Raw genomic sequence first — 19441 nt, 5'->3', positions numbered from 1 at the left:
TTGTGGTGTCCTTGGCCAGAAAGATCTAGGACTGTCAGCACTGGTATGAGCTTGCAACATGGCGGTCTCAGGGCTGGGGTCCCTGCCTCCATTAATGAGCCCCCCCCCCCAAGTTCTGTCTGCAGTGGTGGCTATCACAGTGTGAAACGCCAGTACTCCAGAGAGAGTCAGTGTGCACAAACTGATTCAGATCATCACTTAGGACGTTTTGGATGCCAAGTCCCTAATCTCTGTCACCGTACTGCACGGAGGTTGATTTTCAATTTACCTTTTTTGTTCTGAATCTTAGCTGTTTTGATTCTTAATTCAGAGCATTCATCTCAAGTGGATTCAGAGATTCAAATCTGATGATAAATTCATGTTTGTTGAGAAGTTTGGGAGGGAGGAGGAAGATGTTGCCAACTGAGATTCTGAATAATGTCTTGTTTGACATTTTAAACTCAAAGTGGGCTGAACTGTAGATCAACACATATAGGCATTATGTGACACAGATGCACCTTGTGTACAAATGCAGTGCAGATCTGGGGGGAAAAAAGAAACCTGGAAGGAAAGGTAATAGAAAAGCAAAGGTCAGGGGGGCTTAGAAATGAAGGATCCTATTCACTGTTGTCTTTATGTGTCCTGCCTCTGGGTTTGGTGGGGTGGGTTAGGGTGGGTGGGAAGGGGAAATTTGAGTATCTACTCTGATTAGGCCTGCTGCTAGGTAATAATGTACACAGCCCGCTGTCCCCCATTTTACATATGGGGACAGTGAGTCACAGAAGTTAAGTACTTTGCCTAAGGTTAATTATTAGGTGGCAGAACCGTAATTCAAACTCAGCTCTTTCTTATTCCAAATCCCACGCTTTTATGACTAGATTTGATTTGTTTGCTTTTCTTGGTTATCTCTCCCTCTTCCCCCAGCAGTTAACCTTATAATGAAGTCACTTTGTAAGTACAGTTGATCCTTGAATAACGCAGGTTTGAACTGCATGGGTCCACTACATGCAGATGTTTTTCAATTAATACGTGTACTATATGATCTGTAGTTGGTTGAATCAGCAGATGTGGAACCACAGACATAGAGGACCAACTCTAAAGTTAGACATGGATTTTCAGCTGCGTAGGGGATCCGTGCCTCTAGCCCCCAGGTTGTTCAAAGTTCAAGTGAACTGGTAGTTGAAGGTTTGCTAGATCTATTTTTTTATGCCTTTTTTTTTTTAAGCTCTAGATGCCAGTCCTTCCCTTCATCCTTCCTTGAAATGCTTGTTAAGTGCAGGCAGCGTGCCAGGCCCTGAGGACAGAGAGGCTGGGTACTGGGCAGTGGCACTCAGTGTGATCTACAGAGTGTTGTTGGTCTGTACTAGTCAGGGTTGTTCAGACAGACAGACAAACAGGGTGTGTGTGTGTGTGTAAAGAAATTTATGATAAATAATTGGCTCATGCAATTATAGAGATGGTCAAGTGCCATATCTGCAGGGTCAGTTTGCAAGCTGGAAACCCAGGGGAACCGATGATGTAATTCTAGTTGAAGGTTGGCAGGCTCGAGACCCAGGAGGAGCCAGTGTTTCAGTTCAAGTCCAAAGGCAGGGAAAACAAAACAATGTCCCGGCTCAGAGGTTGTCAGGCAGGAGGAATTCTCCCTTCCTAGTGGGGAAGGGTCAGCCTTTTTGTTCTCTTCAGGCCTTTGACTGTTTGGATGAGACCCACCGCATTAGGGAAGGCAATGAGCTTTACCCACTCTACTGATTCAAATGTTAATCTCATCCCCAAACACCCGGAATAAGTTTGACCCCGTATCTGGACACCCCATGACCCAGTCAAGATGACATGTAGGATGAACCATCACAGCCCCCAAACTGTTACTGGTCTTCAACAAGGTAAGTATGGAAGTTGGGGGCAGGCATGTCGAGAGCAGTTGGACGTGTGTCAGGCATGCGATCAGTGGAGCTTGTCTTGATGACTAGGGTATGGACCAGTTTGTTGAATTCACGTGAAGAATTGCATGTAGGGTAAGCTATGTATTAGGCATGTGTATTGGGCCCGCATTTTATCCAAGGTGGATTGGAGGGAAGAGCTTCAGTACTGCCAGTTTGAGAAGTAACTGCTGTGGGTTCAGTGGTTTCCATAGACGATACAGTCCCACGTGATGGGCTTTATAATGACGGCCTAGACACGAAGAAAGAGGAGTGTTCCTGGGAGAGACCAGGGCCCAGAAGCCGTCACAGAGATGTGCGGACCACTTCGAAGACGGCAGGCCTTGCACTGTCCTCACCCTGCCCCCACTACATCCCCCCAGAGGGTTAGGAAAAAAGGGGTCAGGAGCCAGAGCGATGTGTAGTCCAGGAACAAAAGCAGTAGGCAGGCTGAATGAGCTGTGAACATGGCAGGGCAACGGGCCCCACTGTCTTGACTTCCGGCCATGCAGCACTGGATGGGTCGGCTGGGTTAGAGATGCAGGGTCCATCTGTACACGAGCCCACGGCAAGTTAGAGCCGAGAGGTGCCCATCTCCAGGACACTCCCTTTCGGGAAGAGAAAGAGGAAGGGGCCGGCTCAAGGTGATGCACCTTGCAAACACACAAACCAGCAGTTCCGATTCTGCTGTTTATTGAGCCCTTCTTACATGCCAGGCACCGGGCACGGTACAGCATGTGGCTTTTTCCAACGTCCGCTCCCCCTCCTTGAGGCCTGGCTTTTATTATTTTATGTGTCTTCATTGGTGACTAATCTGTGGAGTTTTAAGGTAGAGAAAACACCTGCAAGTCTCTGAGAGCTAAGTTTGGTCGAAACCAGTTGGGATCTAAAGCAGGAAATGGACACAGGACACTGGGAGCATTTTCCCCCTCACTACCCTGGAATTAGGATTGCTTAGGGATTACATAATTATGCCTTTATAAGCACGTCATCAAAGAATTAGAAAGAAGTAAACTGGGGGGCTTTTGGGAGAGGAGCTAGAGGAAGTGACCGGACCCCCATGGGAAGGCTGCCTGCTCCTCCATGTAGCCTCTGTGTGAACTTTGACCTGCCTAAGGCTGAAGGAAAGAAGGTTCAGAGATGCCACATATCAAAGTAAGTGAAGGTTTGTTGGCCACTTTCTCCCACGTGCCACTCAGAGAACAGCCCGTGTTCAGAAAATGGACAGCGCTCAACACCCTAATTTACATCATCAACTCATCTTGCCCGTAATATCACCTGTCTGCACCCCTACCCCCCGACTGGGAAAGGGGTTGCGGGAGCTAATCGACACCAAATACTGTCCAATGAGAGTTCAAGTGGTTGGTATTCAGTATCTTACTTAAGCCTCCCCCATCACCCTTGCAAGGTTAGCGTTTCTACTTGCATTTCAGGGAAGGGAAAACCAAAGCTCATAGCATTTAATCCCTTCAAAGAACAAATTCAGAGTTCCCATTTGTTGTATATTTTCCAGAGCTTCAGGGATCCTGGTGGGCTTCCAGAGCTTCCTGGGTTCCTTCCCAAAAGTGCCAAGGTCCTTTCAGAAGGAAGAAGACCCCTCATGCTCCAGAGCAACTGTACCTCCAACTCGGGCCATACATTCAGGAGTTTGGCCACATGCGGTCACAGAGACCTTGTTTCCAGTCGCCACAAGGGGAGCACGGCTTAAGCTTGTAGAGGCTCAGTTTCCTCATCTGTGATGGGGATACCGATTGCCACCAGCCTGTGCTGTGATAACCCAAGACATTGTCAGTGTGAACTGCCCAGCCCCTGCGCAGAGCCATAGCAGCTGCAAAGCGTTAACTGCCCTGCCCACTGATGGAAGCTAGACTATCGTCCTCCCCACCCCTGCTTGAAGGGTCAGTGTTGGCTGAGAAAACACAACTGCTGTTGCTCCCTTCTCTTTTTCATTCTCAGTGGAACTAATTTGGTTTTACCAAACAAGGAGACAGGTTTCAAAAGCCCCGGTCAGCTTGTAATCAGCCAGCTTGGTAACAAAGCAACCCTAATCAACCTGTGATTTCACATCTCCATACACTCGGCCTTGGCCTTAGGTCTGTGGTCCGGAGCAGTGGAATTCAGCGAGTCATATTTGCTGTGTTGATAGCAAAGGACCTGGGAGCTCAGGCGTTTAACCCTGAGGTGATTAAGAGGGAGAAAAGGAGTCGTGTTTGTGAAAACCCAGAAATATATCAAAGAGCCCTGGGCAGAGGCAGGCGCAGTAAGGCAGCAGTAAGGCAGCACAGGTGAAACTCGCAGGGTGTAATTCATCACATTCTTTGATCCTCAAGTTTTGTGAGTCACAGAGACTCCCTGGGACAGTTTTCAAGCTCAGTGGGGTCTGGGCAGGAAGGAGAAAAACTCCAAGTGTGGAAAAAGAGTGTTTTTTTAGCAGGAAGCTGAGAGAGGGTAATTTTCTAGAGATGTGATTTTTGCTTGGTCTTCTCTGAGGCGGCTGTGTTGTAGCTGGATCCTGGGATTTCTGCAGCATGAGAAGAGAGAAGGGAGAGTTTTGGGTACGTCTTGTGTCCCTGGGGCTCCTCAACAGTAAGCATGCATTGAGCACTTACTGTGTACAAGGAGTTATGCTAAATATCCTTGGGAGATGAGGTTTTTGCATTAATAATTTTTAAATCCGTGGCCCTATATATAGCCTTTTATGAATCTGCATTTAAGGGGAGTGTGTACAGGCTCGGGTATAAGAGAGACCTGGGTACGAATTTTGGTACCACTGGGTTCTGATTGTGTGACTTTGAGAGACCTACTTGTCTTCTCTGTGTATGATTGTTAAATAGACTGTTTCTGCCCTCAGTTTCATGATTATGCTCCTACTTTCTTCTTCCTTTTTGCACTTAATTATTCTATTCTCTTGTCATGGAACATGCATCCATGCTTCCAGCATTTATCATATATTATGATATGTTTCCACAAAGATAAGTAAGAGCCAGTTTTTGTCCTCGTTGAACACCCAGTCTTCATAGGAAACATTCAGTAAAACAATTTACCAAATCCAGTGTGACAGGCACATATTTTTCTTAGTGCTGTGTACGAAATGCTGTTGGAATATGCTGATAGATATTTTATCTGCAAATTGAAGAAGGCTTCCCTTGGGAGGTGATGCTTCTGAAACTGGGTTTTGAAGGGTAAATAGGAGTTCACATAGGAAGAACTAAATTAACTTAATCATTATTAATACTTCTTTATTCCTTCTCTTCTTTTTTCCTCTCCTCCACTTCCTCCTACTCCCCCCCATTCTCCTCCTTTCTCTCCTCCTCCTACTTCATATTCATGTTTTATTGCTAACAAGAATATCTACCTGGAAATGTGCCAAGTAGGGAAAAGAAGACAGTGCATTTAATTAGGAAAAATTATATTGTGATTGTCTTCTCTAAACAGCGTGTTAGTTTTTTTCTTAATTGAAGTATGGTTGATTTACAGTGTTGCGTTAGTTTCTGGTGTCCAGCAAGTGATTCAGTTATACATACATATACATACTCTTTTTCATATTCTTTTCCATTATGGTTTATTACAGGATATTGAATATAGTTCCCCATGCTATACAGTAGGACCTTATTGTTTATTTTATATATAGTAGTTTGAATCTGCCAGTGGCGAACTCCTGCTAATCTCTACCCGCCCCATCCCCTTTGGTAACCATAAGTTTGTTTTCTATGTCCCTGAGTGTCTTTCTGCTTCATAAATAAGTTTATATGTGTCATATTTTAGATTCCACGTATAAGTGACATCATATGATATTTGTCTTTCTCTGTCTGACCTACTTCACTTAGTATGATGATCTCTAGGTCCATCCATGTTGCTGCAAATGGCATTATTTCATTCTTTTTATGGCTGAGTAATATACCATTGTGTATATACCCCACATCTTTACCCATTCATCTGTTGATGGACACTTAGCTCTTGGCTGTTGTAAACAGTTAAACAGCATGTTTTTCATCACCACATTAAGTCATTCTGTTCTCAACTTTGTTCGCAGTTCAGTCTGGATGCGTGTTTATTTACAATGCATTTTCCACCGGCTTTTATTTCTAAATGGGACGGCAAAAGGAGCCCTGGACGTCTGGAGTAGGGGTAGGGGCCCGTGGAGTTCTATTCGGCTTTAACCCTTCCCGTTCTCTCCGCACCCGCAGATGGGAAGCCGGTGTCTCTGTCTCCGCTGGAGTCCCAGCCTCACAGCCCCCGGTACACGGCGTCCAGCCAGCGGGAGCGCGAGAGCCTGGAGGTGCGCGTGCGCGAGGTGGAGGAGGAGAACCGCGCGCTCCGCCGGCAGCTCAGCCTGGCCCAGGGCCACGGGCCGGCCCACCGGCGCGGCAACCACTCGAAGACCTACTCCATGGAGGAGGGCACCGGCGATAGCGAGAACCTTCGGGCCGGCATCGTGGCAGGCAACAGCTCCGAGTGTGGGCAGCAGCCGGTCGTGGAGAAGTGCGAGGTAAAGAGCACCCGGAGCCTTCCAAGGTCCCAGTCCCCACGTGGCCCACACCCACCCCTTGCAAATGCCGCCAGGAAGTGTGGCCAGGGACCTGGAGAGAGCTGGCGTTCTTGGCTTAGGCCTGGGCCTGAATCTGGCTTGATCATTCACTCTGCTAAATGGCCAGGCAAATCGTTTTAAGCCTCTGAGCCTCAGTTTCCCCACCTGAAGAATGGGCATAAGGAGGCCTGCACCTGCAGAGATATTAAGAGCAGCACACAGAACCTGCTGCTTGTTTCTTTGCAGCTCATTTTGACACTCTCAGGATTTCTCTGCCGAGCTGTCATCCTGGGGGCCCCTGTTACTTAGCTTCCAGGGGGCATGGTGCACCTGGCCTTGAGGCCCTGTTGGACAGTTCCCCTGGACCTCATTCGCACTTTATACACAGCTTCTGTAATTCAGAACCAGAGACTTGCTTATCTAAAGCAGTTCTTTGAACTTTTATAGCTTTGTATCATTTTCTCCCTTTTAGAGTATTTCTTAGTAACTCTTTGGTCGTTTGGAAAACTCCCACTCCCTCTCCCTCTTGCCCCTCATCCCGCCCCCGGTTCATGCATCCATGCTTATGTGTGCGCTGCATGTGCAAGTGCACACACGTGTGCGCACACACACACGCACTTGTTTTCTGCTTCTTCCAGTCCCACTGGAGAGGAATTAGAACCTCCCTGTTAAGAGCAAGCCCTTCTGGGACGGACAAACCTGAGTTCATTTCCCAGCTCTGGTGGTTTCTGTTGTGAGCGCTTGAGCAGGTTACCGAACCTCTCTGAGCTTCAGATGTGTCTCATCAATAAACTTTAGAAAACAATACCTGCTTCCTGCAGTATTTGTGAAAAGGAAATGGGATGGCCATGTAAAGCCACAATTAGTGTCTGGTATATAGCATATTTTCAGTTATGGGTAATTTTTGTTATTTTTAGTTAGATGCAGATATTACCTGCTGCTGGTTTATTTCATTTCCTGGCTACATTCTCAGAATGTTAGACTTCAGACGCCCTGAAGAGAAAACAGTTTGCAAACCGTAAGATGCTGTTCACGTGAATGTGGTTTTTAGTGATATTGGTGATGCTGTGTAGTGTGCCATAAGGGGATATGGGGCCTGTTGAGTGACGTAGACTCAGTTCTATGCAACGTCAGTGGTCAGGGAGATTTTAGACTGGAATGGTCAGGGGGAGCCCCTGAGGATAATAGGATTTCTCATGGATTCCCAAGCCTGGTTGAAGTGTGGGCTGGTGGAGAGGCAGAGGAAGGTAGATGGAGGACATCCAACAAGGAGTGTATGTGTGAGTCGGAACAATATGCAGCGAGGCGCTGTCAAGCAGGAAAGGATTCAGAACTCAGTGAGTTGGTCGGTCAGGCGAGCACAGAGAACCTGGGCAGGGAAGCGGGTGCTGCATAGTCATCATTCATCCAACAAATATTTACTGAGCCTCTATTATGGGTCTCACAGTGTTCTCTGTGCCGGGAAATAACAACGGTTGAAAAAGAGACAAAACTCCCTTTCTTCTGGTTCTTATGTTTTGAGGTGGGAAGTGAGGAAGAGATTATAAACAAAGAGCAATTCGTACTATTACCAAATCCAGGTTTGGCTGCTCGCTGCCCCTAAGCCAGTAATTCGAGAGGCGAGTGTCAGGAGAAATGAAACGTGCTTTAAACAGAAGAGCTGGCGATCTGGGGGGAAGGTGGACTCATGACCTGAGACCAACTCGGAAGATTCTGCTCAGCCAGGGCAGTTTCTAAAGGGGAAAAAGGGGGAAGAATCTCAGTGAATCACTGAGGCAGGAGGCTGGATTCTGCATCATTCTCCATGGCATGCAGACGGGCTGACTCTTCCTTCAGATGTTACGTTGCCTGCGTGATCTACCTGCAGGATTCTTAGGGGGGCTGTTAGGGGTAGAGAGCTAGTCATTTTTTAACTGCTTCATTCTTCATCCTTGCTTCTTTTTATATAAGAAAAGAATCAACAGGTTAGGCAAGGCGTGGCGTGCATGCAGGAGAGCATACGTCAGGAGTTAGGTTCAATTGCCTAGTGATCTCATTCCTATAATTAGGTTCTGACTACATGCCAGGCCCAGCCTCATTTAACCTTCCACAACCATTGCCAGTGGCCTGTGTAATGGAAGATCTCTGTGTTGCATCTTTGGGGACTTAGCAACTTTAACAGATTCCCTTGGTCTAGGCTGGTCTGGGATGGCCCCTAATTTGGGAATCTTCTTTCCCTGCCTGGGTGAAGGCTGGTTTGATTTCTTACAGGTTCTGTGCTCTCAGGTTATGGTCATGGCATCAGTTTAGAGTGTTGGCTGGCCCAGAGGGAGGAACTTCTTTTCTTCGAGTGTGTTTACATTATTATGACTCAGGCTGACTTAAACCATCAACTGCGATCAAGGAGGTGAAAAACAGAAAAGGAAAAGGAAAAAATGGGAGGACACAAGTGGAACAGAGGGAGAACACAGAGGATTCCTCTTCCTGCTGTAGTCTCTGTGGCCATTGTCTTCCCCTGCTCAGCTTTCTGAGATACACACATCCCATTGATACTTCTAAAGAGGGCTTCTGTCCCGAGTGCCCCACCAAATAGTGTGGGCAAAGACCACTGGCTTTCAAAGTGAGAGACAGGAGCCCAATTCTGGTTCCCTCTCCATACCTTGATGACCATGTGGCACTGAGCAAGTTACATCACTTTTCTGTGTGTTGGCTTCTTCGTTTGTAAGTTATGGATTAAAATCAAGTTCCTGCCTCAGACTATTTCAGTGGTGACCGTGGATATTAGAACTTTAGGCAAACAATAGCATAGCTGGGTTAGCAGTTGATTTCACTGTGATTTATCACACAATCCCAAGTTAATGGTGGCTTTGCCTCTTATTTCTGTTTACATGTAAGAAGTCTGGAGCTGTTGGTGTAGGGATGTTCCTGCCTGGATGCAGGCTTCCTTTATCTTTCACCCAGCTGGCATGACTGGCATTCTCAAGGTCATCTCATGGTCTTTAATGACTCTCAGAGCTTCAGCCCTGTCATTCACATTCCAGCTAGCAGGAAAGAAGCAGCGTTAAGGTGGGGCATATCAGCTTGCTTTAAGAACACGTCTCAGAAATTTCACAGTCAGTTCCTTTTGGAACACATTGGCAGAACTTCATTTAGCTGCTACCTTTAGCTGCCACCTAGCTGCAAGGGAGCCTGGAAAAGATAGATGTTCTTTAAAGAAGCCATGTTCTTTGTTAACATTTTGGAGGTTTGCTCCTAGAGAGAAGAGATATTATGGTTACGATGCATGTTCTCTGTCAAATGAGTAGTTACCGAACTCGGTTATACATTAGAATTATATACCAAACATGCATTTTCATGGGACCCACCACAGAATCTACTGATTGAGAATCCCTGAGAATAGGGCCCAAAATATAAGTATTAAAAATATGTATCCCAGTGATTCTGGGATCGTGGAAACTGTTTGGAAACCACTGCTTTAAGGGACAACGAAAATAAATGATGGGGTTCACTTTATCCTTGTTCTCTTTGAGAGATAAAGACCCCGAGCTTGTTAATTTTTACTATAACTTATTTTTTAGTCTTTTGCACCTGAGAATTAGGTTTTGTCCATTTGTTTATCTTCTCTTTGTGCGTTTTGATAATGTTATGTCTTAGACCCTTAAAAAGTTATGTTTTGGTGGACTTCACCTATGATGAACCCCAGGTCCTGTTCGAGGTTTCATAGATGAATTAGAAAGTCCTGACCCGCTTGCATCTTATTTCAGTGTGGTCTACTCTGGGGGCACACGTGCCCTGAGATGCTGTCTTTATACCCATCAGCAGTGTGCTTCCTCGGTTTCCATCGCTTGGCATATTTAAAGAATTTTGGGAAAATGCCATGGAGGCTGATGAGAAATGTCAGTCAGTGGAGTCAAAATAGAATCCTCCCTTCATGGGAGCCCTTGTGGTTGCAAGTGCTGAAGGTGGTCCTGACACGCTGTCAGTGCACAGGGCCTCGTCACCAAGGACGTTGTCATTGTATCTGGTTGTGCTGAAACTTCTCTGGGCTATGACAAGTATTTCTGAAAACCCTTCTGAGATGATGCCCGGGCTGTCAGCTGAGATATTTGGTGATAGAAATCAGGGGCCTTTGCCAGTCCTTGTGCCCTCTTGTTGTTTTCTAATGGTGTGGCCTTCAAGGAGCTGCCCATTTCATTCTTGCACATATCTGTTGCCAGGACAATGCTGCTTCCGTGAGGGGCTGGTTTCTTTGTGCCTTTGGGACTTGGAACAGGATGGTCCTCTTTGATCTCCGCTTCTGCCTCTGTGTGTACAGATGTGTGCTGCAGTTCTCTTGCATTTCTCGTTCTGGTCTATTCTGGGAGTCAGCTTATGGTACAGCACAGAAATCACTGAACTGGAGTCCGAATTTCTAACCAGGAATGTTTACTTTGCCGCTCACTAGCCATGTGACCTTGGGCAATTCAGTTACGCTCTTGGAGTCTATTTCATTATCATGAAATGAGAATAATAATGTGCTCTTCCCTATGCAACTGTGAGGATGAAATGAATGAGACAGCAGGTGGGAAACTGACTTTGTATGGGTTTCACATAGACTTATCATGGATATTCCAGTTCTCAGTTGCTGCCTAACAGATCACCTAGAACGTAATGGCTTGAAACAATGCCAGTCATTTTATTAGCTCTCCTGGTCTCTGTGGGTCAGGGATTTGAGAAGGGTTTAGCTGAGTGGTTCTGGTCTGGGGGTGGAGGGGGGACTCATGCAATTTCTTGGTGGCTGCAGCTGGAATGGTGAGGACTGAAGCAATGGGCGCTGGCCCAGCATCTCTCTTCCCTGTTGTGGACTCAGGGTCTCTCCATGTGGTCTCCCTCTGTGGCTAGTTTGGGCTTCCTCACTACATGGCGGCTCCGGAACAGTCACCTGCTTCCATGGCAGCCGATGGCTTTAAGTACAAGTATCCCAGTGAGCAAGGCAGAACAGACGCACTTTTTTTTTTTTTTTTTTTTTTGCGGTACGCGGGCCTCTCACTGTTGTGGCCTCTCCCGTTGTGGAGCACAGGCTCCGGACGCGCAGGCTCAGCGGCCATGGCTCACGGGCCCAGCCGCTCCGCAGCATGTGGGATCTTCCCGGACCGGGGCACGAACCCGCGTCCCCTGCATCGGCAGGTGGACTCTCAACCACTGCGCCACCAGGGAAGCCCCAGAAGCACTTTTAATGACCTGGCCTCAGAAGTCACATAGTGTCACTTTTGTTGACAGTGTAGTCTGTTAGTTGAAACAGTCACAAAAGCCCACCCAGTTTGAAGGGAGAAGGAGCACACATCTCATCCCTCAATGGGAAGAACGTCAAAGAATTAAAACAGCAACAGTTGATATTGTTATTATGAAAAGCCAGGTGAATGGTACTGTCTGATGTCAGACCACTCCTTGAGGAAGTATCTCTTTCCTTCTCTTCCGTGCTTTGAACTTCATTCAAAATGAAATAGTAATGTAATAGTAATAAAAGTTAACATGTATTGAGCCCTGAAAGTGTAGGCGACACCATGCTAAAGCTTACATAAAATATCTCATTTAATCTGCATAGCATACTTTCTTCCTTTTATAAATTAGAAAACTACTGCTGAGAAAAGTTAAATAATTATTGTAAAGTCGCACTGTCTGGAAGAGGTGGAGCTCTCACATTTAAACCTTGGCCGTTTGCTTCCTAGAACCTGTGCTCTGAACCACTGTGCTGGACACTTCATAAATTAGAGCTGCTGGGACCCGTGTTCCCATCAGCTCAGAACTGCAGTCCTTATTCTGTGCCTGGCAGATGCCTCACCTCAGAAGGCTTCAGGGTGACAGTCACGATATGGAGGTCATCTTTCACCTTGGGGGCTGGCGCAGCCCTATGAGGGTAATCATTCCTCTGTAGGTCTAAGCAAGGATCTGTCTGTTCTTTAAAAAGAAGTTGGGTTGTGTTAAAGTGCCTGCCGGATTGTGACCGCGTTTGTCAGCTCAGTGGGAGTTTACCGTTCTGCTTTGGGTTTTATGTTTATAAACCTTGACACCTCTTACCTGCGTTTTCTGGACCCATAACAAACCTCCAAGAATTTTGATCTACCTCTTTGTTTTGACTTCACCTTCAAGGTCTTTCCATAATCACTCCACAGTGGAAGGGTTTGCCCGCAATCTTTTCATACCTCACGTTGCTGTTGAAAGATACTCTTACAGCATTTGGATATACACATCTCATTAGGTTCATATGTTGTCTTTGGGGCTCCTCAAAGGATGTAAATCTACTAAAATATCCTTGCTAAAGGTCAGGCCCTGGAACTAGGGGATGTCGTACTGGAAGGTACCTAGGAGGACTTCTTCTGCAGTGATTTTCAGGAACCCTAGCTCTCAGTGTGGTCTTTCGGGTACCTTCCTTGAGTGTATTAATGATTTATTGCTTCAGGGCAAGTTATTACCAAAACTTAGCAGTTTAAAACAACATGCATTTATCATCTCATAGTTTCTGAAACTTGGGAATCTGAGAGCAGCTTCGTTGGAGATTGAGGCTCCAGATCTCTCCTGAGGTTGCAGTTAAGACATCTGCTGGGGCTGCATCAGCTATAGGCTCGACTGGGGCTGGAGCCTCTGCTTCCAAGCTGGCACACTGGCCCAGCTGGGGCCTCACGTCCTTAAGACTGCTTGAGTGTTCCCCTGGTGTAGCAGCTAGCTTTCCCCAGAGGAGGTGATCCAGCAGAACAAGGCAGACACCACAGTCTTTTTTATGATCTAGCCTTGGATGTCACGGACCATTACTTCTGCTAAGTTCGACTGGTCACACAGACTCACTCATACAATGTAGGAGGGGCCGCACAGGGCATGGTTCTCAGCTGGCAGGGATCTTTGGGGTCAGTCTTGGGCTGGCTTCCGCACCACGGCCATGGCAAGGGGCCCTTTCTCTGGCAGCCTCCTGGCTGTGCTTACCCCGAAGCAGGGCTGCCTTGATCTGCTTTATCTATTGTGCCCTCTTGTAAAACTTCCTTTGAAAATGTGCCCTTAAGAACAATGACAACAAATAAAGATGCAACCCTCACTTTTTTTTTTTTTTTTGCGGCATGCGGGCCTCTCACCGTTGTGGCCTCTCCCGTTGCGGAGCACAGGCTCCGGACGCGCAGGCTCAGCGGCCATGGCTCACGGGCCCAGCCGCCCCGCGGCACGTGGGATCCTCCTGGACCGGGGCACAAACCCGTGTCCCCTGCATCGGCAGGCGGACTCTCAACCACTGCGCCACCAGGGAAGCCCCGGTTGTAAATCTTCATGCGTGTGATAGCCTGCTCCCTCCGCTGGAGAAGCCGACTGTGAACTGGTCATGAAGGACTTTGAACTAGGATGCCGTCTGGCCCTTTCTCACCCCCACCACTACCTCCCTGGCCCATTTCATCTCCAGCTTCCTGTGCCGTGAAGCACACCCAGAGATGGAGTTTCACATGCTGACCATCTGTGAAGGCATGTCCATGGGGCCAGCCACTGAGGATGCCGTGGGAGGGTCATTGGCTGCAGCTGCCCCGGGAAGGGGCCGACCCTCAAAAAGGCAGCTCTTGGCAAGGAGGCTGTTCCTAGCAAGTGGGGCAACGCACACCTCATGAAAGGGGCCTTAGGCAGCATATCACGGAGTCCACCGCACTTGGGTTATTGCAGTAGCTTCCTGACTATTCTCCTTGCTCCCACCTTTCGTGCTTGCTCCTCCCCACCCCCAGGTATGTGCACACTCAGAGCATCTGTTCTTAACTGGCAGTTTGAGTGATCCTTTTAAAATTTAAGTCAGATTGTGCTGTTTCTCGGCTTTGAACCCTCCAGTAGCTTCTCTCCTCACACATAGGAAAAGCCGAGTTCTTAAGGGTGCCTGGGAGCTCTAGGAGAGCTGCCTCACGGACCCCAGCTTTCCTCCCTGCCGTCTTTCCCAGGCTGCCTTTCCACAGCTCCCTATTCCACAGGCGGCTGCCTGGTATCTCAGGGTTGTTTCCGCTGCCTGGGACACTCTGCCTGGACACCCAGAGGCCTCATTTCCTGACCTACGTCCGATTTTTGCTCCAGTGTCACCTTCTCAGGGAGAGTTGTCCGGACAACCCCACTTTAAAATCTTAGCCCTTCTCACCAGCTGCCTATCCACGTGCTGCTCTTCCTCCCCTGCTTAATTTTTCTTCCTAGACTCATCATCGTCTAGCATTCTATATAGTTTAATTATATATGCCTTTGTTTGTTTATTTTCTATGTCCCCCCCAAGTGGAACGCCAGCTCCCGTGATGGGGGGCAAAGATTCAGTCTCCTTCACTTGCTGCTGTATCCCCAGCAGCTACAGTTGAGCCTGGTACATCGTAGGTGCCCAGTCCACGCTTGTAGAATGATTGAGTACTTGGCAAAGGTGTGTAGACTTTTGGGGTCAGGCCGGTCGTCCATTGGCCCCATAGATGGGATTGTGATACATGTCAACTGTGCTGGGTACGGGGCTATATTTAGACAACCCACCTGCCCCAGGCATGGGTTTACCCTAATAATTAAACTCTTCTCAACCCACCCAAAAATCAGTCTCACCCTTTCACATGTCTTCCACAAAATACTTGGGTTTCTGATTCCTCAGCTTATCATGCTCTTCATAACACAAGAAAACCCACCCTAAAGCAGACCAGGAATATGCCGGTGGGGATGCTGGGAGATCATTCCCTTGTTGTCCATTGATTGGGCCTTGGCCACGGAGGACGCAGTCACCACCCCCTGGAGGGTTGGCCCATCCCGTCCTCTCACCGGGCCCTGTAGGCCCTGCGTTCCACCTGCCCCCTTGTGCAGCCCCTGATGACTTGGCTTCCATTATAGTTGGAAGGGGTCTCCTTCTGTTTTCTACAGGGTTAAAATAATTTTGTCTTCTGGGTCGGTGGATCAGTATTTTGAGGGAATAGACAGAATTCGGTCAGTGGTTTCCCAAGAGAGTAGAGCCTGGGCAGTTTGTAAGATTATTTTAGGTGGCACGTTAGCAATATATTTTTAAAAATTTAATAGTTAACATATGTGTGTTACTGAGCCGAGTTGTGTGGGTCGAATGGCAGGAGTCTGAGTTCTTCCACCCCTTTGCCGCTGGCTGGCTGAGGCCTTGTACCAGTTACTCATTTGCTCTCGCTTCCTTCCTCTTGAATTTTGGAAAATCCTGGGTATTAGGAAAGCTCTGTATATAGAACTTCTAAATCCCTCTTTTTATAAAGGAGTCACTGAGGATCAGAGAGGTTAGGTCGTTTGCCCAAGGGCACCCAGGTGGCCAGAGGCAGAGCTGGGCCACTGTCCTGATTTCCAGGGCTTTGCTTTTGCGCAGGAGAAGCTGCGTCCCGTGTTCTCTTCCCCTGGCCTTTTCGTCACCCCGGAAGAGTCGTAAATTCCAAGGTGCTGGGAGAATGAGGTGGCTGTGCGGGAGCAGTGCCTCTGCTTGTCTTGTAGAAGCGGGATGGTGCTTCCTCTTGGGAGAGTATCGGAAACAGATTCTGCGAAGACCTCTCCTCCTCTCCCAACATAGTCACAGCTGACATCTGTGGAGTGTTTAACCGGAGACACTCTTCAAAGTGCTTTACGCACAGAGCAGTTCTCAGGCGGAGTCCCTGGACCAGCAGTAGCGGCGTCATCTGGATTCGGGGGATCCTCAGGCTGCTCTCTGAACCTCCTGAATGGGGAACTCAGGAGGAGGGGCCCAGCGCTCTATGTTAGCGAGCCCTCCAGGGAGTCTGATGCACGTTAGACTTTGAGGACCACTTTCCCTCAGCAGCCCCTTGAGGGTAAGTAGGATGATGTCCCCGTTTTACAGACGAGGAGGTTAAAGCCGCGGGATGATGAACACCTTCTCGTTATGCTGTGTATGCAGTCGGTCACGTGAACAAGCATCAGTTCAATAGTGCACCTACTTGCACTTACTTGTCTGATCCCCCCAGCTACACAGTGGAGTGTCTACCTTGATCTCCATTTTACAGGTGGGCCAGTGAGGCTCAGGGATGTTAAGCGACTGCTCCAAGGTCACACAGCAACTCAGCTTTGAAGTTATGGCTCAGACCCAGGTCTCTTCACTCTCGTTGGGTTTTCCCAGCTAACTGGCTCCTGCCTCTGTCGCCAGCTGTGTGCCTCTCCCTGGCTGCCATGGGAGCATCTGTCCTCTGGGAGGTCCTGCCTCTCCACCCCCTGTTCCAGCAGCTGCAGTCCAGAATCTGGGCCGAGCCTGACTCCCCCAGCCCCTCCGCACATATGCCAGCGTTTAAATAGGTTTCCCCTCCCACTCCCAAAGGCTCCCGGTTATGAGATGCTTTCACTGCGTTGTGCCCCCAGGCAGAATGCCTGGCCTTCAGGGTCGCTGCTCATGGGGTCGCTGGTAGACACGTGGCTGGCTGGAGTGTTGATTAGTTCTGCCCTGTGGGGATTTCTTCCTGTTGGGGGGCAGTTCTCTTTCGGGTTACATGGAGACTGGCAAGCACACAGTTATAAATCCCTGCTAACCTTGAATAGCCGCAGTGAGTATTGCCCTGGTCTCATTACTAGAATGCCCTCTCTTCCTGGAAGCTCTCCCTGCCTCTGCTCGGTCTGGGGTGCTGCTGGCTACTCTAGGGGCAGGGACGCCGAGCTTGCCACCACAGAAGCCTCTGCAGTCCCTGCTGGGGTTGTCTGGTTGGCTCTTCCTCTCTCTTCACTTGACCCGGGGGATGAAGGCTGATTGACGTTTTGATCCTTTGAGCCCAGCACAGTGCCTGGCACATCAGTCTCCAAAAACACTCTGCTCATGTCTGAATTCTTCCTGCAGGCCTTAAAAGTAAAGGTCACTCACTTGACCCCAGTGGCATCAGGAATGAGAGCTTAGCTCTGGCACTCTAACCTGTATCTTTGGGTGCAGGTTGCAGCACTGTAAGTGAGCAGGAAGCTTTACTGGCTTCCTTAGAAAGAGCCTTGTGGTCCCTGTGTCTGAGAATTTTGTATAGAGCCGTAAAATTTTGTTTTAAGTAAAAATTTTTTTTTTTGGCCGTGCCACACGGCTTGTGGGATCTTAGTTCCCTCACCAGGGATCAAACCCCGGCCCCAGCAGTGAAAACACTGAGTCCTAACCGCTGGACTGCCAGGGAATTCCAGAGTGCCTTAAAATTTCTAACTACAATTTATCCATTCTCAAGTTGCTCTCCTGCCTTGTTTTATTTTAGATATATCAGTGATATATCTGTGGATGCCCCAGAATCATCTGTGGTTCCCTTCCAGCCACCAGGACAAATGGGGTGCTAGGGAGGATCACTGGAATTTGGTCTGGTCTTGGCAGGAAACAGGGGGACGCTCACAAAAGAGGTGGAGAGGGTTTAATGCAGGGTTAGGGGGAACCAGCGAGGGTGGTACAGCTCCCACGAGGGAGTCACTGTGACCCCTGGGCCCGAGAGGTGCAGGCAGGAGGCCCTGTGGAACCCAGCAAGAAGTGGACATAAAGAGGGGGGCCTTTGGACTCCCGCTGGGGTCTCCCATTGACCAAACTCAACCAGGAACCAGAAGCAGGAGGAACCCAGTTAATTTGGTCCAAAAAAATCAGGCTCTTGGGGCACAGAGCCGGTTGGAGAAGCTCAGAGAGTGAGCCTAGAGGAGCAGAGAAGAGCATCGTCACGCTACCTGCAGACTTTTTGACCCATAAAGGCAAGTATGACACCTACCAAGTGTAGGGTAGAAGTGGACCAGTGGTCACAGAATGTGATGTTTAGACCCTTCCCTTTGGGAGTCGGAATGTCCATGTATCTGTGACCATCTTTAAGCCACCACACTGAGAAACATGAAAACCTGGACTTCATAGCTTCAGACCAGAAAGTTCTCATGGTAGGACCATGTGTGCACCCCTGCTCTTTCAAGGAACCTTCATCCCTGTTCCCGGACTGTCTCCGCTCCTACCCCAAGCCCTGCCTCACTCCTGCCGTTCGCTTCTGCACCCACAAAATTTGGGACCACCCCGAACTCTTCCCGGCGCGTGTTCGTGACACTCCAATTTTCTGCTTTCCTGGGTAGCAGCGCTCTGCCGCAGCGGCTCCCGAGGATGAATTTATTCATGGTGGCAGGTGTACTGGATGAAACTAAAGAGATTGGAAAATTATGTAAAATGTTTGAGAATGTGCACGCTCGTGCTTACATTTAATGGGCCCATTTGAAAACGTCCCTGAACCCTGAAGCCAAGACAGAGTTTGACATCTCGCGGAGGCCAGGTGTTTAAATATTTGCAATTCCAAAGAGCCTGATTCAGCATGCTTTTACCATTCTCATCCCCGCCCTGCTTATGTCTCCTCTGTGCAGGCGTTTCCCTATCCGTTTCCTTCATGATTTAAACTGTGACAGTTGCATCCACATTACAGGCTTTGATTCCGAGTCTTTTGGAGATATTATCCGGAGATAAGCGGGGCTGTCATCATTTTACAGGTGGAGAAGTTGAGACGTGCAGAAATGAGTTTGAGAAAGGTGGCTTTGGTGCCCCGTGAGATCTTAGCCCCTCCCAGCCCCTCCCCATCCCGAAAACCTGGACCTTTTGCACAGCATCATTGTCTCGGTGGCCTCCTGTGCATTGTTGGGTGTTGAACGGCATCCCTGGCCGCCACCCACCGGATGCCAGTAGCCCTGCACACCCCCAGGAGTGACAACCAAAAATGAGTCCAGACGTGGACGCCCGTTCTGGGGGAGGCAGAGGGGAGTAAATTAGCCCCTGTTGAGAACTACGGCCTCCCAGCAGGGTATTTTAAGATCTTGGGCATAGGAGATTGTTAATTGGTCTGAGATGGGGCCGGGGCACAGGGTGTATTTTTTAAATCTTTTGTGTGTTGCTGAGGTACCACCAGCAGGGTGAAGAATCTCTTTTGCAGAATTCAAATCCCATCTCTCAGCCTGTTTCTTGATGTATAATACTGAAATAGTAACACTGTACTTGCCTTGTACAACTAAATCTGGCAATCTGTGTGCTAAGTACAGTACCTGGAATGTAATAATTTGCCCAATAAATATTAGCTCTTAGTGTGGTGATTATTCGTCTCCT

At 48.4% G+C, this 19441-nt stretch overlaps 1 protein-coding gene across 1 annotated transcript in view; it reads left to right on the top strand.

The window, feature by feature from the left end:
- Window positions 1-19441, top strand: part of LARGE1 (LARGE xylosyl- and glucuronyltransferase 1) — a 590958-nt gene that overhangs the window by 273957 nt on the left and 297560 nt on the right. Inside the window, exon 3 of the mRNA XM_067697877.1 lies at window positions 6083-6384. Coding sequence (XP_067553978.1) covers window positions 6083-6384 — 302 coding nt within the window. The remainder of the gene's footprint in view (window positions 1-6082; window positions 6385-19441) is intronic.

This window comes from Pseudorca crassidens, chromosome 11 (assembly GCF_039906515.1).
Source record: "Pseudorca crassidens isolate mPseCra1 chromosome 11, mPseCra1.hap1, whole genome shotgun sequence".
Classification (NCBI taxonomy): domain Eukaryota; kingdom Metazoa; phylum Chordata; class Mammalia; order Artiodactyla; family Delphinidae; genus Pseudorca; species Pseudorca crassidens.
This window is presented reverse-complemented; position numbering and strand designations above follow the sequence as displayed.